We start from the raw sequence: 23258 nt of genomic DNA on the forward strand, positions 1-23258 counted from the left end.
TGAATGAATGTACCGTTACAACTCTCATTTCTCAGCCCGTGTATGGCTTACACAGGCTGGCAAGACTGACTCGAGGATGACACTGATAGTCGTAGCTGCCACGTGTAGGGTAACATACTGTACCTTTTTCATGCATTGTCTCGTTCCATTTTCACAGCACCATGATGTTGCAAACGTGACTGTCCTCATGTCACAGAGGAGGAAACCAAAGCAGAGATGGTATGGTTAGCATGCCCAGGGCCACCCAGCTAGTGGCAGAGCTGCCAGAACCCCTCATCTCAGTCACTGTGGCCTGAGCTCCCACTAGGCTCTTTTTTTGATCTCTCTTGCTTCCGCATTGTTGGTCTTAATGCAAAGTGTGTGGAGTGCGCTGCTAATGCCACCTCTCTTTGTTTTTCTTCCCCCAGCTGGGCGAGAGCAACAGTTCCTGGAGAAGCAGAAAAGGGCGAAACTCCAATATGAAAAGCAGATGGAAGAACGATGGCGCAAGCTAGAGGAACAACGGCGCAGGGAGGACGAGAAGAGGGCTGCGGTGGAACTGAAGAGGAGGCAGAAGCTCCGGGAGGATGGGGTAAAGTTCTGGGACCCCCACCTCATCTGAGCAGCTCACACAGGGCTTGGTGCTCAGGGCACAAGGGCATCCTGCCCAGTACAAGCGTGATCTCCTAAGCTCTCTGCTGGGTGGCTCACCATATTGTCTTTCAGCAGCATCACACTGGTAGTCCAGTAATGCACTAGAGCAGTGGTCGGCAAACTCATTAGTCAGCAGAGCCAAATATCAATAGTACAACGATTGAAATTTCTTTTGAGAGCCAAATTTTTTAAACTTAAACTATATAGGTAGGTACATTGTTATTAACTTAATTAGGGTACTCCTAAGGCTTAGGAAGAGCCACACTCAAGGGGCCAAAGAGCCGCATGTGGCTCGTGAGCCGCAATTTGCTGACCACGGCACTAGGCTAAGAACAAAATGACTTATCCATTCAACTCAGCTGTTCATTTGCTGTGTGACCTTGGACAAGTCACTTGACCTCTCTGGGCCTTGAATGGCTTATTTCTGAAGTGAGTGGTTGAGTTTGGCAGTCTCCAAGGCCTCTTACAGCCTAACCATCTATGACTCTAGGACTCAGAGGGAACTGTAGGTAGGGGCCTAGTGATGTAGACCTGGGGGTTCTGCTGGGGGTCTGAGCCTACAGGCTTGAGGAAGGGCTGTGAGTGTGGAAGAGAACTTGATCCTGTTATTCACCGCTGGAAAAATCAAATTGTCTGCCTTTAAATCCAAAGATGCTAGTATATTTTAATGCAGTTCCTTGCTTTCATCATCTTTTCTAGTTACCTTTTCAAAAAGAAATGGAATCTAATTACCCCTACCAAGTCTTTTATTACTAAACTTTGAAAATGTATTTGGAAAGCATTTTTGGGGTGTAGATTTTCTTAACAAGTATATTTTAAGGATGTAGTCATAGCCTTGTATCAGGTGATGATCATCTTTTATTCATAAGGTATAATGACTCATCATTTAGTATGAACAACATAGAGGTTTGTTAATTGCCAACACTGTAAAATACAGAAATTTCCTATAAATTCAGTATTTTTAAAAATATATATTTTTATTGATTTCAGAGAGGAATGGAGAGGGAGAAAGAGATAGAAACATCAGTGATGAGAGAGAATCATTGATCTGCTGCCTCCTGCACGCCCTACACTGGGGATTGAGCCCGCAACCTGGGCATGTGCCCTGACTGGGGATTGAATTGTGGTTCATAAGTCTATGCTCAACCACTGAGCCACGCTGGCCAGGCAAATTCGGTATTTTTTAAATGTATGAATGGTTTATCATGATATATCTTTACCCTTTCCTCTTTTTTTTAATTTAAAAAACACCAACATATGCGCACACACACAATTACATTCATCTTTGCCCACAGAACACTTGTTTACCTGGCAATTTCTTTGTTCCTCTTAGTAAATGAAGGTCTAAGCCAGGGCCTTAGCCATGGTTCCCTGCTGCTGGCTGCAGCCTGACCACTGTGTGGCTTCATCTGCTCCTGATGTAAACCCCAGCCCTGGCCTCTCATAGCCCTCTAACTCAGTCTTCTTAGCACAAAACAGAGGTGGTCATGGGAATTAAAGGAAGTGACATTTGTGCAAGTGCCCAGCAAAGCACCTAGCACAGAGTAATGCTCAGAAATGTTTGCTTCCCTTCAGCGACTTCAGCCTACCTGAAATCAAGCTCTCAGACTCCTCGCTCTTGCAGATGAGGGAATGTCATGCCAGATGGTTGGTCCTGATGCAGCTGAATCTTTAGTGGTTGTGCAGCCGACTAATTTTTTATTTGCTTTGTGTGCTCCCTTTTATCCCTAACATGGTGATGGCTTCCTTCTCCCCAGACACCGCAGGGCGAGGCCGAGAGTTGGGCTTCCTGTGGTTGTGTAGCAACCTAGCGAGGCAGAGGCAGGGAAGCGGCAGCCTCCCTCTGCCACCTGCTCCAGCCCTTAGGGCGCCGGGCAAGCCTGGTGGAGCCTAGGGATTATCCACATGCAGGCTGGCCTGCTAGCCATGTTGGCTTTGGCTCTGCCTGTGCAGAGGCCTGATTGGGATTCGCCTGGGTGATCTTTGGGGAGAATGGGTAAGTCTAGATGGCGGGAGCTCCTCTCCTAAGGAAACCCTCTGCACACAGCCCCATGGGTCCCTGGAGATCTTTGGGAGGGCTGCTGCCTCTTGGCACACAGCTGTGGAGATTCTCCTTTTTCTTTCCAGGGGCAGATTTCAGTTTTTTTTGTCCGGCTCTGCCTCTGTCAACTAGGGAGAAGCCTCTGCAGGGCTTCATTCCCCTGCAGCCCATTTGGCTTCTCTATCTCATTAGAAAGTGTTTGGGTTGCCCACCAAGTCCTGCCTCTGTGGGTGTGATATTAGGAGCTCATAAAAATCCCATGACTCGCCCTAAGTGGTTTGGCTCAGTGGATAGAGCATCGGCCTGCAGACTGAAGGGTCCCGGGTTTGATTCCGGTCAAGGGCATGTACCTTGGTTGCGGGAAGCAGCTGATCAATGTTTCTCTGTCATCGATGTTTCTAACTTCTATCCCTCTCCCTTCCTCTCTGTAAAAAATCAATAAAATATATTTTTAAAAATATCCCATGACTTCCCACCTCTCCCCCCAGTCTTGTCCTGGCTCCATGACCGGTTGCCATGATGTTGCTCTTGGTGACTTTTTTTTTTTAATGTATTTATTGATTTCAGAGAAGGAAGAGGTAGAGAGAGATAGAAACATCAATGATGAGAGAATCATTGATTGGCTGCCTCCTGCATGCCCCCTGCTGGGGATCAAGCCCGCAACCCGGGCATGTGCCCTTGGCCAAAATCGAACCTGGGACCCTTCAGTCCACAGGCTGACACTCTATCCACTGAGCAACACTAGCTAGGGCTCTTGGTGAGTTTTCACATCTGTATGGGTGAGCCCCAGACTCAGCCAGGGGGCCTCTGTCTGCCAGTAGAGAAGTGAGCACCATAGACAGCCTGGCTCCCAGGGGTCTTGAAGGTCAGGAGGACTGGAGGCTGGCCAGGCCTGTCCTGGGGAATGGGCTGTCCATTGTCCATTGGAGGCTGCCTTTTCCTCAAGGCAGGTTCCTCCAACCCTCTCATGCTCCAAGGATGGAGCTTCTGGAGCAAGCCTTGTCACCTCCCTGGGGTAGGGCTGACAACACACTGTGGTCACCCATTCTCCACTTGGGAGGGATGGCTTCCTGATCAGAGGCCCTGGAAAATGGAGCCTGGCAAAGCCAAGTCCATGTTCCTCATGCTAAGAAAGGCCTCTCTCAAAGAGTAGCTTCATCTTTGTAAGGTATTTTGACACATCACAACTTATCATTGTGATATTGATTAATACCTAACAAGACCCACCAGGCTGAGTGTAAGAAAAATACATTTTTGCCTAGCCAGTTTGGCTCAGTGGATAGAGCATCAGACTGCGGACTGAAGGGTCCCAGGTTCAATTCCAGTCAAGGGCAGGCTCCTCCCCAACTTGGGCCCTGGTTGGGGCATGTGCAGGAGGCAACCAATCAATGTGCTTATTTCACATTGATATTTCTCTCTGTCTTTCCCTCTCTCTTCCACTCTCTAAAAAATCAATGGAAAAATAGCCTCGGGTGAGTATTTAAAAAAAGAAAAGAAAGACACATTTCTGAACTCAACCTAAACATAACTTCACTAAGCCAAGGGCTGCCCATTGGCTGCTGTGGACTCATGGTGACTGAATGGCCATTCTGGTTAGAGGTAGACATCTGTAGAGAGAAAAACCCTCTATGGAGCTCTGCTGGAGACCATTTGGGAGCTTGTCCACCTGTCATCTCCAGATCACAAGTAGTAAGAGCACTGGAAAAGGCACTGCCAGCCCTCCTCTCCTGCCATAGTTGGCTGTCTGTGTATCAGTGCGCAGGCTGTGCCTCGTTTGAGTCCTTTTATACTGCTAGGCCAGGTCAGCAGGTCACCTTCATCATGATTCACCTTTTAGTTCATCCAGGCAGATCTAGAGCCAGAGCTCAAGGGGTCAATGATGAGGTCTCCTTACTCTTTCCTTCTACTAAGCCCCACCCAATAGAGGGCATTCTAGGGACAAGAATCTGCCTTGTCCTTTCCCCATCCTCTATCGACCATCAGGAGAACCAGAGCTTGGCAGGAGTCGAGGTATGCGGTATGCAGCTCTAATATTTATTAATACTGTTCTTCTGTTGTGATGGAACTTTCTTAAATGCTCTCTCATGCTCAGCCTGTCCTCTGACCAGTGCTTCTGGAAGTGTAGCCCCAGGACCAGCAGCACTGACATTGCCTGGGACTGACTCATCAGAAATGCAAATCCTCAGCAGATTCCACCCAGAGTTGCTTTGGTGGGACCCAGCCATGGTATTCTAACAAGCATGCAGGGGACTCTGGGGGAGGGACCCACTCTGGTTGGAGAACCACTGCTCAAACTGCCCTGTTGATAATCTCCTCTTTAAATTCAGATTCAGTTAGCATTGGCTGAGGATTTCCTATGCTAGTTATTATCTTGTAGACTTGAGTGGTCTGTCAATATAGATAATATCCCCATTTTATAGATGAGGAAACTGATGTCCAAGTATGTTAAAACAATGAACTCAAGGTGACAGGGCTAAAAGTAGCAGGCAGAGGTGGAATTGGAATCCATATCTCCTGACTCTAAATCTAGGATTCTTTCCATTCCATCACATGATGGAACAGAAAGATACATACTGAGTAATACTGACCTATGTAAACTAACCTTTAAGAAAAGTGAAGTGCACCAATTTGGTTTTTTTTTGGTTTTTTTTGTTTGTTTTTTTGATGTTTGAGTCATCCCATTCTGACAACTTTGGCTTCTATAAATCCCCTTAACATAGAGCTTGGTTACTATCTATTTTTCATCATCTCTCCAAAAGTGGGTGACACAAAGTGATTGTGTCATCTTTCAGGGATAGCTTCATTTTCATAAGCCTACAAACAGTTCAAAGGAATGAATCTCTAATGGTGGAATTTGGAGCCCCTCGGTGGATTGAGGGTAGATGGAGAGATATTTTTTTCTAAAGGTAACTGAACAGTCAATGAGTAGGTCTGGCTTTGGGTGATCACTCCCTTCTAATTATGCCCCTAGATAGCTGTTTGGTGGTAAGGTGGGCCTGAAGTGTTAGTGTTCTTTCTTCTCATTGGCCTATTAGATGTGAGGCTACCTTGTGAGGTCCTGGCATGTAGGAAATCTCCCATTACCCACTAAATACTAAATTTACTCTGTGGTACAAGGTTTCAGCACTTAAGTTAGGTCATTGATTAAATATGTTAAATCCATGCAATGAAATACTATTCAGCCCCAGTCTTGAGCAATCATACCTCAAGCATCAAATAGTCAAGATGTTAAGTCCCTCAATGCCCCCAGCTTTTCTCAGACAGACCCTGGGGGTTGGCTGTCACAATTTCATGGACCCCCCCCTCCCCCAGGTCATGAGGACAGGACTCTGCCAGAAAATGCACACTCATGATTGTGGAATCTCAGCCAAAAAGTAGAGCAAATTCAAATCTGAGATTTACAGGAGGAAAAAACTCGCCTTTCAGCTCTCAGGTCCCTGGAGAGGCTGTCTCTTAGCAAAGTGTTGTTCAGAGAGCAATTCTGCAAAGGAGGCCAAGATGTGGCAAATGCTCACCTTATCCCTCTGGTGTAGACCAAGGATGGGTCCAGGCACCTCTTTTCTGTGTTTCTAGTGAGTAAAATCAGGGAGCCTTTCCCAATCCTTAAGTCACGGTTGCTCAGTTGGTGCTGCCCTAAATTAATTTGGCTTGCTTACTTAAGCCAGGAGAAAAGAGGATCTTTTTGTTTGGAGTCAGGCTAAGATTAGCGCAGTTCCTGGAGCATCCCATGGTGGGTTTTATGAGGGCCAAAGGGTTTCAGCATAACTGTTTACCTTGCTTCGGCCTTCTCCATGTGGAGGCAGGGAGAAGGGTTGGTATTTGCAGCATCACTGGGGCAGTGAGGAGTATAGAATTGGAACTCCAATGCCAAGGTAATACTTGCCAGCAGTCAGGCCCAACCTTATGAAAGTGACAATTGGGTTAATAGAGGAGAGTGCTTTTGATAAATGCTCTGTTAGAAGCCTGGATGCTTTTCTCTTCTGGCTAAAAAACTGTTGAATTCTCTCTCCCTTTTTCCCATCCATCTCTGAGAAGGCACAGATGCTTTATTTTGTGGCTAGAAGCTCCCCTACATTTGTCTCTCTTTATTTTGAAATATGTAGCATTATCCCCAGAAAACTATAGAGCAGAAAAGTGTTATAATTTAGAAAACAGTTAATCCCCCTTTAAGAAATTCTAAGATGAAAACAGGGCTTTACAAAATAAACCTCACAGTCATGTAGCACCCTAAAAAAGTTAGGCTTAAGGCTATAACATTTAAATTATATTTTAATTGAAATGTTCTCAAATCAGACTGCTTTATGCATTTCAACTAGAGAGCATTTGGTTGGGTCTAGAGCAGCCGTGGGCAAACTATGGCCCGCGGGCCGGATCTGGCCCGTTTGAAATGAATAAAACTAAAAAAAGACCATACCCTTTTATGTAATGATATGTTTACTTTGAATTTATATTAGTTCACACAAACACTCCATCCATGCTTTTGTTCCGGCCCTCGGGTCCAATTTAAGAACCCACTGTGGCCCTCGAGTCAAAAAGTTTGCCCACCCCTGGTCTAGAGCATAGTAGGTGGGACAAAACAGGCTTGAGACAGGCCTCAAGGAGTTAATGCGTGTCTAGCATTATTCTTAAACAAATCAAGCCCTAGCCGGTTTGGCTCAGTGGATGGAGCATCCGCCTGCGGACTGAAGGGTCCCAGGTTTGATTCCCGTCAAGGGCATGTACCTTGGTTGCGGGCACATCCCCAGTGGGAGGTATGCAGGAAGCAGCTGGTCGATGTTTCTCTCTCATGATGTTTCTCTCTCATCGATGTTTCTTACTCCCTATCCCTCTCCCTTCCTCTCTGTAAAAAATCAATAAAGTATATTTTTAAAAAACAAAAACAAACAAACAAATCAAGGCCTGGCTGCACAGCCTGTCCTAGGAATGAGGTGTTGGGTCTGGGATCACACCAGCCGCATTGTTTACTCTCCACCCACCAAGAAGGCACTGTGCAGCAGAGAGCACTTGTGTGTGGGTTTTGGATGCTGAGCACAGATCCCCATTTGGTGACTCATCCCAGCATTGAGGCTGGTGTTAATTTTGCTCTCCCTTACGCAACCTGGGCAGGAGCGGCTGGAGGCTATGCTGCGCCGGTCCCTGGAGCGCTCAAGGCAGCTGGAGCTCAAGAAGAGGTGCTCATGGGGAGGAGCTTCAGCAACTCCAGCAGCCTGGGGAGGAGCCCCGCCAGCAGCCTGGGGAGGAGCCTTGCCAGCAGCCTGGGGAGGAACGTCCCCAGCAGTCGTCGTCAGGGCTGGAGGACGTGAAGGTGAGTTTAGTACTGTCCCTGCTTTGCAGGGCCCCAGGGCAGGTGGGAGATTGTGGGCACAGCCTGCAGGGGGCTGGGGGATGCTTGGTACCAATCTGCAGATACCTTTTCCAGATGTGATGTTTCAAACTGCCAAGTTTCCTATGTATGTGTTTCTCGTGAAGGGGATCTGCATTCTTTTGTAGCAGGCAGCAGTTGGTACAATAACTGGGCTATGAGGTAAAGCAAAAGAAAAGCAAAGAACGTGAATGCAGAGCCTGCTTAACTGGATCCACCCGGCAAGCATTGAGACAATCTGATTTCTGGGAACGTCAGTGGCAGTAGGCTAAGTCACTGCTGCAGCGCAACCCACAAAGGCCGAGCAGCAGTTACCCTCTAAAAAGCAGGAGAGGGGTTTCCTCTCCTCATTATTAATTCTTATTGCTCTTTCTATTTTGTTTCAAGATGACTTATTTCATTATCCAGTTCATACTCATTTTAAAGGTTCAGATCTTTAATTTACTGTATGGATTGTTACTAGCCTGGATGGCTTTCCCCCTTCAGTGTCTTATTTCTTGTCATCCTATTCCACAGGATAGGATGTGTGGAATAGCTCTTCCTGAAAGCAGATGGGTTTCCATTTATATTACAGTTTCTCGTCTTTGTTGAATTGTGCATTTAACCTCTTATCAGTGAATATACTTTGTTTTTCTGTTTATGAGAAGTCAGCCCATTTCAGTTACTTTTTCTAGTTTCCTAAGTAGGAACTAAGTCAACCAGAAAGTGGGACTTTTCCTTTATCTCTCTTTGCTCTGATTTTTTGCTGTGTAGGTGAATCAGAAAATACTCCACCCCCTCCTCTAGGTTTAGCGGCCAGCACCCCTCCTCCGGATCCAGAGACCCCTGCTGCCTCCGAGTCCACCAATGGTATATCCGAGCATCACCATGCCATGGCATTTTGTGATGACTGTACTGATCATCATCCTCCATTACCATGTGTGTCTGAAGCACTTTTACAAATGATTTCTTAGTCTTACCCCTTAGAACATTTTTTCTAGCGATGTGAATGACATGCTCATATTTCTATGTTTCTGTCATCGTAGAGCTGTACATGCCTTACATCCTCCTGCCCTGGAGACATGTCATCATCCTTAGCTCACTAACTTCTGCTTTGAAAATCTTGTCAGTGTTTGACGTTTGTGTGTTCAGATCTTTCACCCTCTCATTAATCATCGCTTTGGGCATTAAGTAGTATTGTGTTTCAGTCACTTCTGCTTAATCACGGAGTTCCGGGTGTTGTTAATGTGATGGATTTCTGGAGAGGTATTGAGAGGGAGTGGCAGGGAGTTCCTAAGCACTAACACTGGGGATCCAAGCAAGGCAATCAATGGGCTCGGTTCTTGACTTCACTTCTCTGATAGGCTGTCTGCTTTCGATACAGGCTTGGAACTTCCTAGGGTCTAGATCAAGAATAGAATTAGCAAAACTTTGCTCCCATTTAATAATGACTTTAGAAATTCAACCCATCTTTGGCTTGCAAAGAAAAAACAAGGTAAAAGGGACGCACTATTTACTAGCCATGCACAAGGTCAGTTTATAGCAGTAAGTGTAAATATCCTTGCTTTCCAACATCCCTTTTCTGAAGAATAATCTTTCTTAGTGTTACTGAGTAGCAGAGGTTTTGCTGCATGGGCTGAGGGAACCGTAGTGTGGGCCCTGGCCTTCCCTTGATAAAGAGGGGCAGGTGGACTTGATCACTACCCCTTGGGAATCGCACCCAGGGTCCCGGCCAGGGTGAGGCAAGTGTACTCAACTCGGGCACACAATATCAAGATCAAATAATATTTTAATCAAAATTAATGCAGAACAATTCATGATGAACAAAATATCGAATTCCTAAAGACCATTGTCATGCAGAACCATGTTGGAGCCTGAGGCAAAGGAGGAAATGTGTACCCCTATCTATGTACATGACTTCATGTAATTTCCAATAGTTAATTATTTTTCAGAACATTAAAGTAGTTGCCAAAATACTGAAAAATTGAAAACTCACAGAATTTTAAGATTTAAAACTCCCAGAATTGTAAGTTTTAATATTTTATTTATACCAAAACAAGAATTTATTGTAATTTGACTTCAGCTTAAGTCAATGAAATTTTTTTTTTCTTTTTCGTTTGTTAATCCTCACCAAGAGACATTTTCCATTGATTTCTAAAGAGAGTGGAAGGGAGGGGGAGAGACAGAGAGAGAAAAACATTAATTGGTTACTTTCTGGATGCACCCTAACCAGGGTTGGGGATTGAGCCTATAACTGAGGTACGTGCCCTTGACCTGAATTGGACCTGTGACCCTTCAGTGCTTAGGCTGATGCTCTATCCACTGAGCCAAACCAGCTAGGGCTTTCAAATGTTTTAAGATCATCTCTTAGTCAGAAGAAATATCAAACATGGAATTTCTCTCATTTGAAAACATGAGGAGAGGGGTAGATTTTGAAAATCTTATTGGTGAGTTTGCTTCCTTTCAAGCTAAGAAATACATCTTCCCTGTTGCCTTGGGTTCCGATATGGCTTGGCAGGGCACCATCCATACTGCTTCATTTACTGTAATGGGTTCATTTAGAAACTACTCTAAAATTAAGAACACCAAACCTGGGACCATATGTTAACATTCTAACCATAAACTATCATAACATTTGAGAAAAGGCCATTGTGACCCCATCTCTTGATAAGAGGAAGAAATCAACTGAAGCTTATTCTGCTTTAACTAGAGCTCCTTGCCTTACAAATGACTTCTCTGTCCAACCTGAGCTGTAGACAGCCTTCAGAAAAAGTCCAGTTCCTGCTCATGCACCCAGTCAGGCCATAGAACATTTTCTGGTGCTGATTTATCTCTGGATCCAGATTGGTGGTGTTTTCATGTGGTCTGAATATACTGACTAAAAGCCCCTGGACACAAGGAAATAAGTGATTTGCTGGTGGGATTAGCATAGCTTTAGTTGGACAGTTGAGTGAGGTTGGATGAAATCAAAGAGAAGAACAGAGTCGAGAAGTAGAAGAGAAGATCTTGCTTCAGACCGAAGGCTGCTGTGGCCAGGGCATCTGCAGCTGGGCTACAGTGGTAGATAGGAGGATGTTAGAAGCAGTGTGCTGTGTCACAGTGGCTTCGAAGGCATGTGGATTAGGATGGGAAGAATGCTGGGGTGTGTGTTTCTCAGTCTACAGTGGTGTATGTACTAATGTCTTTACTGTGTTTCTCTGTAGCATATGAGAAAATTTCCACATCAAGTATGAATTTACCAAAGAAGATGGAGCCTCCTATGAGTAAGCGGCTGTCTTCATCCTCCGCAGCAATATCTTATTCTCCAGAGCGAGGCAAGTGAACGTGGAGATCTGATATCCAGTTTTGTTCTTTCTAGTGTGTGTGTCTTAATGTCAGTCTTCGTGAGAGCCCCTCTTTTGTTCTAAAAAAACTTTTAAATATTTTTATTTACTTCGGAGAAGAAGGAAGTGAGAGGGAGGGAGAGAGGGAGGGAGGGAGGGAGGGAGAGAGGGGGGGGAAACATCAATAATGAGAGAGAATCATTGATCTGCTGCCTCCTGCACACCTCACACTGTGGATTGAGCCCGCAATCCGGGCCTGTGCCCTGACCAGGAATCAAACCTTGACCTCTTGGTTCATGGGTCAACACTCAACCACTGAGCCATGCCGGCCAGGGGAGTGAGAGCCCCTCTTATGCCTTCTGCAAACACTGCCATTATCCTAGTCTTGTGGCCTGAATGTGAGGGCCACAAAAGTGGCAACACCCTTTGCAGCCAGGTTGTGGTTATATAGAGACAGAATTACTGCCGTCCTCCCTGCCTTAAAGAGACTGTTCCATCTTCCACAGTGCATGCAGGGGTTATCCTCCCCCAAAATTAATTGGCCAGTGGGCAGATATGACTGTTAAAAAAAAGTAACTATCCAGCTATTGGTGTGATGTAGGTGATTAGCCAGAAATGGCAGAATTGATGAGTCAGAGGTACGTGGGAGACTCAGATGTGTTACTGCCTGTGCTTTGGGGGCCTGCCCAAACAGTTCAGAATTAATATGGAGCCTTTAAAGGGGAAAATGATGGGCGGCCCTTTTCAGTACTCTGCTTTGAGGTAGGAGATGATATGTATAGGATACGTGCCAGTGTCAGAATCTGAAGGAGATTTAAAGCTACCCGAGTTCCAATGGAGGCTCAGAGAAGTCGATAAAAGTCTGAACTGAGACCTTTCAGAACATGCAGGTTACGGAAGGTGGAAGCTGCCCATGCATCGAATGTGTATCTTAAAGCCTCACTAAAGAAGTGTCAGGTGCCAGTGGGGTACTTAACACATCAAGTCATCACCAAAGGGCCAGCAGAAGGATGTTTGTGACTTTGAAGAAGCGAGTGCATCTTCCTAGTTATTTTTTGATGGCATTGGCCTTGCACCTCGAGCACAGTGGCCTGTCCTGTGTGTCAGAGACCCATAAATGTCAGTGTGGCTGGTCTCTAATGTAGTTCATGGGTAAGCACTGGAAACCTGGGATTGATTAAGAGCTGGATGAGAAAACATCTACATGCTTTTAAATCCATAATGCTATCCTATTTGTGTATTTCATATGCTTTCATGAATTCACGTGGCTACCAATTGATGTTAAATTCATATTTGCATTGATTAGTATATAAAGATTAGCAGCTAAATTATCTACTTGCTAATTATGAATTGAACATTTTAATTCCCCAACCATTTACTGGCTACTGGGTACCCAAAGAATACAAAGTACAGTGGAATCTCGGTTCTCGAACTTAATTCGTTTCGGAAGGCTGTTCAAGAAGCGATTCGTTAAAAAACGGAATCATTCTTTCCCATTAAGAATAATGTAAATACAATTAATCTGTTCCAGACTCCCAAATGATTCCATTTTAACCTTTCTTATATATAGTACATGTCTAACATGCTGTTTAATCTATTAATAAACACCTTTTTTTCTTAAATTTGTTGAACCACCCCCCACCGGCCTTAAATGAATCACTTTTAGCATTTGGTCCAGGGATGTCTCTGAGGGCAGCATGCAGCATCTTTGCTTGTTCACATATCACTGCCTCCAAAATGCTGTCACTGGCTAACTGCTTCTCATTTATCCAAATCAGCAACAGTATTTCTACCTCTTCCATTGCCTATGCTCATTGCTTCTTTCATACCCTTAGCAACGTTAGCATTCTTGATGGCCTCTTTATGTTTTAAAATTATGCTAATGTTGGCTTCCCTAGCAACAAAAGCATTTTCTCTTTTGTTTGTTGCCTGAGAGAAGCTTTTTGTCATGCTGATGTATCAGCATGAAAGGGTTGTCAGATCAAAAAACAGAAGTTTGGTTTGACAACCAGGACATTTTTTCTGTGAACAACTTGGTGAGAAACCAAATTGTTTGAGATGGGAGACATCTGACAAACGGGGTTTGACTGTAATGAAAAAGTTAATCCATTACCTTATACTACGTTCCAAAACCATCAGAATGATATTTAAGTCCCTGAATTTTGGATTGTGAATATTATTACTTCCATTACAGCTGATAATCAGATGGCTATTTTTATTTTCGTGCTTATTCAATTTTGCCCTTATTTATATGGAAAAAGTATGAAAGGATGCATATTTACACATGAACAAAATCAGTGTCTTATGAAATATTTCTTTACAGAGGACCTAAAACAAGTGTTTTGTAGAAGTAATCTTTTTTTCAATGTTAGGTCTACTTGGTGAGTAAATGGTTTCTTGAGTCCATATTATAGAGATGGGCTAACTCTCTTAGAGTGAGTGATACAGGTAATACTGTAATGGCATATTGAATGAATTTTGGCACCCCAAGAGAATTAATGCACTCTTTCATACTCTAAATGATACATCATTTGTTTTATTTTACTATGATGAACTCTGAAGCCATCCTGTGCCAGAATATTTTTATTTTCCACTTAGTCCTACCACCCAAAAGTTAATTTGCATCATTCACTGTGCTGTTTTAAACATTTGTTTTGTTTTGTTTGAATGTTGCTTTTTACATTTTTTATTTGATTCCATTCCTCAGCTCCTGGCATGCGAGTTACTTTCCAGGAAAACTTAGGCGTTAGGCGTCTGTCGGCGCCCACACAGCCTGCTTTATCCAGGAGTAAAAGTGCAGTCCCATTCACTAAGCAGTTCGGTGGCTCAGGTAAAAGAGGCCAAGCTGGTGACACTAAGGAAAATGCCAGAAATGGTGTTGGTTAGCCTATAAGTTATTCCTGATTTTTTGTATTTTGCTTCGCTTTTACTGGCTTTGGGAAATGTCTGCCCACCAGTGTTTTGCTATTGCTATGTGTTTTTTAAGTGTCACAAAGGTAAGTAAATAATTTTGTCATTGAAGGCATGTGGATTAGGAAAAAACTCTATTTCATGAGTTAATGGGAGTTAGACTTTTTTCTAAAATATATCTTTATTGATTTCAGAGAGGAAGGGAGAGGGTGAGAGAGATAGAAACATCAATGATGAGAGAGAAACATTAATCCACTGCCTCCTGCATGCCCCCTGTTGGGGATCAAGCCCACAACCCGGGCATGTGGCCTGACTGGTAATCGAACCGTGACCTCCTACTTCTTAAGTCAATGCTCAACCGCTGAACCATGCCAGCCAGGCTAGACTTATTTTTTTGAGGTTAGACTTTTTAATTTAAAGAGATGGTTTGGCAGAGTAGCCTTTAAACCAGTCTTTGGGGTTTATAAACTCTACCACTTATTGTTTCTTACCACTTTGGATAAGTTAATCTCTCTAAGCCTTAGTTTCCTCATCTATAAAATGCAGTTATTTTAAATTGCCATGAGGATTAAATGAGATTGGCACAGTAAGAGAGTTTAACACATGTCTAGAGCCTCATTACTCAAGCCCTGGTCCATGGACCTGCAGCATCGGTATCACCTGGGAGCTTGTTAGGAAAACAAACTCCAGGACCCACCAGACCTACATACTATAGTCTGAGAAACACTGGGCCATGCCATCAAAGCCCTTCTTTGACCAAAGTGGGTCAAATCATCATGGCAATATTAATCAGGACTGGCATCTTCTGTTTGCCCATGAACCACGCTGTCTACATTAGGGTAGGTCTGGTCTTAGTTCCCAAGATAGTGTAATCAGTGAGATGACATGTAAATGACATATAACTCTCTACCTAGTTCTAGCTGTTTCTGAGCAGTGCTGTTTCTGCAAAGATGATATATGAATGGCCAATAAGCACGACATATGCTCAACATAATTAGTCATTAGGGAGATGCTAATAAAAATCACAATGAGCTACTACTTCACATTTTACTAGGATGGTTAAAATTCAAAGCAAAAAAGGAAAAGAAGTGTTGGTGAGGATGTGGAGAAATTGTAAGCTTTATGCATTGCTGGTGGGAATGAAAACTGTGTGGCCAAGTTCCTCAAACAGTTAAACACAGAGTTACCATATGGCCCAACAATTCCACTCTTAGGTATGTAGCCAAGGAAATTGAAAACATATGTTCATATCAAAATTTGTACACAAGTGTTCTTAGCAGCATTTTTCATTATTACCACAAAGTATAAAAAACCCAAACGTTCATCACCAGATGAATCGATAAATAAAATTGTGATATCTCCATAAAGTGGAATATTATTCACCTATAAAAAGGAATGAATTCCTGATTTATGCTACATGATGAACCTTGAAAACATGTTCAGTCAAAGAAGCCAGACACAAAATGCCACAATTGTATGTTTCCATTTATGTGAAATGTGCAGAATAGGCAAATCCAAAGAGATAGTAAATTAGCAGTTGATAGGGAATGGGGGAGTGGGGAGGGGAATGAATGCTTTATGGGTACAAGGGTTCCTTTGGGGGTGCTGAAAATGTCCTGGAATTAGACTGCAGTTATGGTTACACAACCTTGTGAATATGCTAGAAACACAAAATATTAAAAAGGCGAATTTTTATGATATGTGAATTATGTCTCAAACAAATAAAAAATTCCTGGGAAGCAGGAAGTATTTCAACTTTGGGAAGAGAGATGTGTCACGAGGTCCCCAAGACTCCTCCCAGCGTTAGTGACTCTCTAGGACAGGGGTGGGGAACGTCAGCCCGTGAAATCATTGGTTCTGGCCCTGCCAAGGCATTAGGGGTGAGTTAATGAAATGTTTGACCAAATATAGCAGGCTAATTTTTAAGTTGATAATCCATAGCCCATGAATGATGTTATAAATATCCAAATGGCCCTTGACAGAAAAAAAGTTCCCCACCCTTGGTCTAGGACAGTGATGGCGAACCTTTTGAGCTCGGCGTGTCGGCATTTTGAAAAACCCTAACTAAATTCTGGTGCCGTGTGACATATAAAATTTTTTTGATATTTGCAACCATAGTAAAACAAAGATTTATATTTTTGATATTTATTTTATATATTTAAATGCCATTTAACAAAGAAAAATCAACCAAAAATATGAGTTCGCGTGTCACCTCTGACACGCGTGTCATAGGTTCACCATCACTGGTCTAGGAGGACTCATTGCTATGACTTACTCTGGGGAAGACTAGGTACGAGCTTCCAGCATCCTCTTCCAGGATAGTGACACAGGTCACGTTCTCCCAGCAATGAGTTGTGACATGTGTGAAATGTTGCCTACCAGGAAAGCACATTAGAAACTCAGTGCCTTGGGTTTTTATTGGGAGCTGGTCACGTAGGTACCCCCTGGAAGACACATGCCCAGATTCCAGACTCTTAGAAGGAAAGCAGAAATCATGGTGTTTGTACAAATAGCTTAGGTGCAGTGAGCTATGCTTTGCTTAGTGCTGAGAACGCTCCTGGAATCTGAGTTCACAGATGCTGACCAAGGCCCAACGCTGTAAGCAGTTATGTGCAAAGACAGTAGTCGGGCCTACTATGTTAACTCTTTCTACACAAGGAAGTTGATGTTTAGAGAGGTTAAGCAAACTGCCCAACATGATCCAGCTATTAGGTGACTGTTCAGTCTGTCTGGCTGCAAAGCCCAGATTTTGAACTCCTGAAATTAACTGGATTCTTTTTTCCCCCTTTTTATTGAATTCATTGGGGTGACACTGGTTAACAAAATTACACAGGCTCTTTTTTTAAAATATATTTTTATTGATTTCAAAGAAGAAGGGGGAGAGAGAGAGAGAGAGAAACATCAATGATGAGAGAGATTCATTGATCAGCTGCCTTCTGCACGCTCCCTACAGGGGATCGAGCCCACAACCTGGGCATGTGCTCTTGACCGGAATTGAACCTGGGACCCAATGAGCCAAACCAGCTAGGGCTGAACTGGACTCTTGAACTCTGACTGTGGGAGTCTTTTACCACATTGCGGACCAGTAGTTTCATTTCTAGCTTGAGCCAGTGGCCAGATAAGTTTCTATTGAATGAGTACAACGAACATTTTACATAAATGTTAAAGGCACGCTTTAAAATTAAACACCCATTGCATTTTGAAGTTATTTAGTATATGTTCTTATAAGCTAATATCTTTTTAAAGTATGATACTTTGTACAACACTGTGTAATATGAAGTGAGAAGTCTCGTGATCCGACCGCAATGATACAATCCCTTCTGTGCACATGAGAAAAAGCGTGGTGGGATTTTTAGATGGCATTGCCTGTGTGTCACGTTTTAACAAGTGTGTTATTCCCAACTCCTTGCTCACCCTACCCTTTCCATCTATGCTGTGGTCTCTCTGGCTGTTCTGCTGTAACACTCTAGTCTTTAACATCTGCCCCCCTATAGCTACCGGCAGCCCTGCTCAACATTCCTACAAGTCTTCGCCAACTCGAACCATCACAAAGAAGAAGTCCTCATCCACATCTAGCCGAGTCAAAGCTGGAAAAGGAAACCCTATAGGACCGGAGGTCTCCTGGGTATGTACACACTCACATGCTCACCCTCGGGACCCATTGAACTGACAGTGCCATTCCTCCCTGCGCTTGACTTGGGCTTATCTGTCAATGTCCAGGGACTGCTCAAGGTTCAGATTTGGCCTAAAATTTCACCCAACCTTTGAAAAGCATTTAACTTTTTGGACCCTCCTAAATCTTAGTGCCTTGGAGCAAATTCCTAAAGACCTCATCCTCCTTCCAGCCTGCCCTCCAGAGGCTAGGAGTCAGAAAGAATGTTCTGAGTGTCCTCTCTCTGCTTCTTTAAGGGTGTCTGAATCTGGGCCAGTCTTGCCTCTACAGGCAACCGGAACTGAGGTTCTAGGCCAGCCATCATTAATAACAGTGACCTTTAAATATTTTTTTAAATTTTTATATTTTTATTGATTTCGGAGAGGAAGGGAGAAAGAGAGATAGAAACATCAGTGATGAGAATCATTGGTCGGCTGCCTCTTGCACGCCCCCTACTGGGGATGGAGCCATCAACTCGGGCATATGCCCTTGACCAGGGTCGAATCCAGGACCCTTCAGTCTGCAGACCAACGCTCTATCCACTGAGCAAAACTAGCTAGGGCGCCTTTAAATATTTTTCTTGTCATACTGACACCATCAGCAAAACACATGTTGAGCAGGAACTGCCAATTAGGTATATTTATTTAGAAATTATACATACTACACTACTTTTGTTTGTTGTCACTGTTAGTTTTATTGGGAGCTGGTCATGTAGGCACCCCCTGCCAGGCACATACTCAGATTCCAGACTCTCAGAAGGAAAGTAACAAATTATACCAAATCTTTAGCAGCTTCAAACAAATGTTTATTACCTCACTGGTTCTTTGGGTCAGAAATTGAGGGTGGCTTAGCTGGGCGCTTCTAGTTCAGGGTCTCTCCTGAGGGTGTGCTCAGGATGGCGTGCAGGGCTGCAGTCATCTGAAAGCTTGGCTGGGGCTCTTCAAGGCTGGCTCAATCACATGGCTGTTGGCTGGAGGCCTCAGTTCCTTATGATGGGGACCTCGCCATAGAGCCACTTGAGTGTCCAAATGACAAGGCAGTTGGCCTCTCCCAGAGCAAGAGATCTGAGAGACAGAGCGTTTATGTATCACATCTATGCATCAGCCTCAGAAGTTTCACATCATCAGTTCTGCCACATTCTGTGCATTCAAAGCAAGTCACTGAGACCAGCCCACACTCAGGAGTATGGGAATTGAGCCCCATCTGTTGAAGGGAGAACACCCAATTATGTGTGCATTTATTTTAAAACCACCACATTACTGTACTACTGGGCATTTATTTTTATAACACCACATTTTTTTAAATCCAGGGTAGCCCTAAGGTTTTCACATGAGAAGTGAATGTTTCGGACCCTTGGTTTTTATAGTAGGGTATATTTCTGTGGAGGGGGGCCTATGAATGCGGGTGTGAGGACCAAATAAGGATTTGCTACAGAAAAGTGTGATGGAGAAGGGAACCACCCTTGCAGAGCACCCACTGTGGGCCAGGTACCGAGGCACATGCCTCTAGCCTACTGTAGAGGGAGACCATGGGGAAGATACAGAGGGGTGGGTAGGGTCACAGGGTCCACAGCTCACTGTCTTTTTATAAATTTACTAGAGGCCTGGTGTATGAAAATTCATGCACTGGAGGGGGGGTGTCCCTCAGCCCGGCCTGCCCCCTCTCACAGTCCAGGAGCCCTCAGGGGCAGGAGGTGATCAGGGGAAGGCGACGCCCCATCACACCTCTACTGCTGCTGCTGCCAACAGCACAAGCCTTGGCTGGCCCTGGTTACCTGAGCCTCTGGCAGCCCTGGGCGGCTGGGCAGCCACCATCCAAGGCTTGCCTGCACCTTGGGCCGGCCCTGGGTGGCTGGGCAGCTGCCATCTGAGGCTTGCCTGTGCCTCAGGCTGGCCCTGGGAGACTCGGGGCTGAGGGGACTAGGGGACTCCAGAGGCAGGCACGCAGAGTGGCCAGACTCACCTGGGTTGGCCTTGCCATACGCCTGCCACCCTGGTGGGGCTGAGGGGACTGGGTGCTGCCATCTGTGGCTGTAGGCACCACCATCTTTGAGGGCGTGGCAATCAGCATATTCTCTCCTTATTGGCTGTGGGTGCCGCCATCTTTGAGGGCAGGGAAGTCAATTAGCATATTCCCTCCTTATTGACTGTGGGCACCACCATCTTTGTGATGGTGTGAGGGTTAATTAGCATATTCCCTCTTTATTAGATAAGACTAGAGGCCTGGTGCATGAAATCTGTACATGGGTAGTGTCCCTAGGCCTGGCCAGCGATCAGGGCCGATTGGGGCCTTCCAGCTGCTAGCCGGGGCCTCCCTTCATTTTGTGCTGCCCCCTGGTGGTCAGTGCACATCATAGATAGCGATCAAACTCCCAGTCTCCTGGTCAAACTCCTGAGGGGACACTTTGCATATTAGCTTTTATATATACAGATTTTTATTGTGGAAACTATTACATATGTCCCTTTTTTAAAATCCCATTCACCTCCTCTACCCTGGACCTGCCCCACCCCCAAGGTCTTCACCACACTATTGTCTATGTCCATGGGTTATGCATATCCTATATAATATCCTAGCTAATAAAAGGCTAATATGTAAATCAACCAAACAACAGAACATCTGGTTGCTATGATGCGCACCGACTACCAGGGAGCAGACGCTTAATGCACGAGCTGTCCCCTGGTGGTCAGTGCGCTCCCACAGGGGGAGCGCCACTTAGCCAGAAGCTGGGCTCACGGCCTAAGTTGGCAGTCAGACATCCCCCAAGGGCTCCCGGACTGTGAGAGGGCGCAGGCTGGGCTGAGGGACCCTCCCCGAGTGCACGAATTTCATGCACTGGGCCTCTAGTATCCATATAAGTTCCTTGGTTAATCTCTATCCACCCACCTTCCTTCTGAGATTCGTCAGTCTCTTCCATGTGTCTGTGTCTCTGGATCTATTTTGTTCATTAGATTCCACATATGAGTGAGATCATGTGATATTTGTCTTTCTCTGACTGACTTACTTCACTTAGCATAGTACTCTCCAGGTCCCTCCATGCTGTCTCAAAGGATAAGAGATCCTTCTTTTTTACAGCTGCATAGTATTCCATGGTGTAAGTTACCACAGTTTGTGGGAGCCTGGCCAGCTCTTTGGCACCATTGCATTTTTTACCAGTCTCTGTGCGGTCTCCACTTTCCATCCTTGGTTTTGAGAGTTCTCTCCAGCTATTCTTTAGTTGGTTATTCAGGGTGGTTTTTCTATATTTTAGTTGTAATTTCAGTTTGGTTCTGGAAGAATGTCATTGTAGCTTTCACTTAAACCACCACCCCCCACCCTTTAAAATATATTTTTATTAATTTCAGAGAGGAAGGGAGAGGGAGAGAGAGATAGAAACATAAATGATGAGAGAGACTCATTGATTGGCTGCCTCTTTCATGCCCCCTACTGGGGATGGAGCCCAAAACCTGGCATATGCCCTTGACCAGAATCGAAACCAAGACCTTTCAGTCCAGAGGCTAATGCTCTATCCATTGAGCCAAACCAGCTAGGGCTGCCCCCCTTTTTAAAAATTCCTCACCTGAGGACATGCTGAGAGAGAGAGAGAGAGAGAGAGAGAGAGAGAGAGAGAGAGAGAGGAAACAGAAACATTGATTGTTTGCTTCCTGTCCGTGCTCTGACCGGGGATCAAACCCACAACCTTTTGGTGTATTAGAAGACACTCCAACCAACTAAGTCACCTGGCCAGGGTCACAATTCACCATTTTGTGTTATAATCACACCTGAAACTTTTCCCAAACATTGTAGATCTTTATATACAGGAGTGGGCAAAAGTAGGTTTACAATTCTGAGTATGTAAAACAGTATATTATGTATTTATTAATTATTATATTTATTTGTATTATTTGTTTTATTATTATTATTACTTTATATCCTTACTTATGATTTATCTTTTAGGTAATGATGGCTGGTAATTTAACCTACTTTTAACCTACTTTGTCCTGTATCCAGGACCATCATATGGTTCTGTTAACTCTTCTCAAGAAAACAAGGAGAAAGAAATCTTTGCATTTTGAGGCTGAATTTATTTTTGACTAAATCACCTAACTATAATGAGCTCATGGTGCTTCTCTGCAAATACTCCCATTGTGTCCTTCTGAAAGAAAGTTGTGCATTGCTTCCATCTGGGGTATTTTTAGAAACTGCAGTTGTGGGTCATGGCTGTCCTATTCTATGTCCCCTACAGATGGAGATGGAGAAGATGAAGAGGGATTCACAAGCAACACCTTCTTTGTCAAACACGAGCCTCAGGTCCTCTGTGAAAAGATACAATTCTCCTGTAGACCCTTCTGACAGATCACCTTCTCCTGGGGCATGCAGGTAAGCATCTTTCCCCTTTGTCACAGTCAGAAGGTTAAACCAGTTGGGTGAGGCTCTGTGCAGTGCAGGGTGTGTATCCTTCTCCCCACAAGGCATAGAAGGCCCTAAGAGGTGAGCAGGAGGAATGCTGAACTGTGACTTACCTCCTTCACTCTTTGAGTATCTTCTGGAGAAATGATGGGCTCTTTTTTTAATATACTTTTATTGATTTCAGAGAGCAATGGAGAGGGAAAGAGATGATGGATGGATGGATAGATAGATAGATAGATAGATAGATAGATAGGAGCATCAATGATGAGAGAGAATCATTTATTGGCTGCCTCCTGCAAGCCCCACATGGGGGATCGAGCCCACAACCCAGGCAGGTGACTTTGGCCAGAATCGAGCCTGGGACCTTTCAGTCCGTAGGTCAGTGCTCTATCCATTGAGCCAAACCGGCTGGGGTGGGAAACAATAGGCTAAGGGGTCTTGTTGCTTGGTAGATATGGGACTCTTAGTTACCAAGATGAGCCATTCAGCATTTTCTCTTTAGGCCCATTAATTCCATTCTGCTTTTCTGGCATTTTCCTTTCTCTTTCAGCTGCTTCTGGAGTGAAGTGGTTACATTTCGCTCGTGAGTCTTTCATTAAAAGACGCAGTAACAACTTATCAGCCACCGTTAGTAGTATGGTTATTTCTAACAAAGCCGTTATATGTGTTTTTTTAAAAAAATTGGGTAAATTCACCATGAAACTATGTAAATGAAAAATAAATTTACATTGTATGACTTTGTATTAAGTCATTAAAATATTTTACTAATAATAATTGATAAGAATGACTCAGTAACTCAATCCAGCAGTAGAATGGAAACATCTTCAGTGGTAATGAGAAATATGATTTTAATTTGGGAAAATAGGAAATTCTATATATAGAAAGAATCATATAAAACTTATTTTTAAAAAATATATTTATTGATTTCAGAGAGGAAGGGGGAAGGAGAGAAAGATAGAAACATCAATGATG

General features: G+C 44.2%; 1 protein-coding gene across 3 annotated transcripts in view; it reads left to right on the top strand.

The window, feature by feature from the left end:
• MAP7D2 (MAP7 domain containing 2) overlaps positions 1 to 23258 on the top strand; it is a 110771-nt gene that overhangs the window by 49016 nt on the left and 38497 nt on the right. Inside the window, exons 3-10 of one of the 3 annotated variants that reach the window (XM_059680481.1) lie at positions 408 to 571; positions 7781 to 7979; positions 8790 to 8885; positions 11219 to 11329; positions 14046 to 14168; positions 17743 to 17873; positions 22123 to 22256; positions 22837 to 22869. In XM_059680481.1, the coding sequence (XP_059536464.1) occupies positions 408 to 571; positions 7781 to 7979; positions 8790 to 8885; positions 11219 to 11329; positions 14046 to 14168; positions 17743 to 17873; positions 22123 to 22256; positions 22837 to 22869 (991 nt within the window). Of the gene's footprint in view, positions 1 to 407; positions 572 to 7780; positions 7980 to 8789; positions 8955 to 11218; positions 11330 to 14045; positions 14169 to 17742; positions 17874 to 22122; positions 22257 to 22836; positions 22870 to 23258 lie in introns of all 3 variants that reach the window. The other 2 variants (XM_059680480.1, XM_059680482.1) reach the window with 2 other exon arrangements.

Source organism: Myotis daubentonii, chromosome X (genome assembly GCF_963259705.1).
Source record: "Myotis daubentonii chromosome X, mMyoDau2.1, whole genome shotgun sequence".
In the NCBI taxonomy this organism is placed as follows: domain Eukaryota; kingdom Metazoa; phylum Chordata; class Mammalia; order Chiroptera; family Vespertilionidae; genus Myotis; species Myotis daubentonii.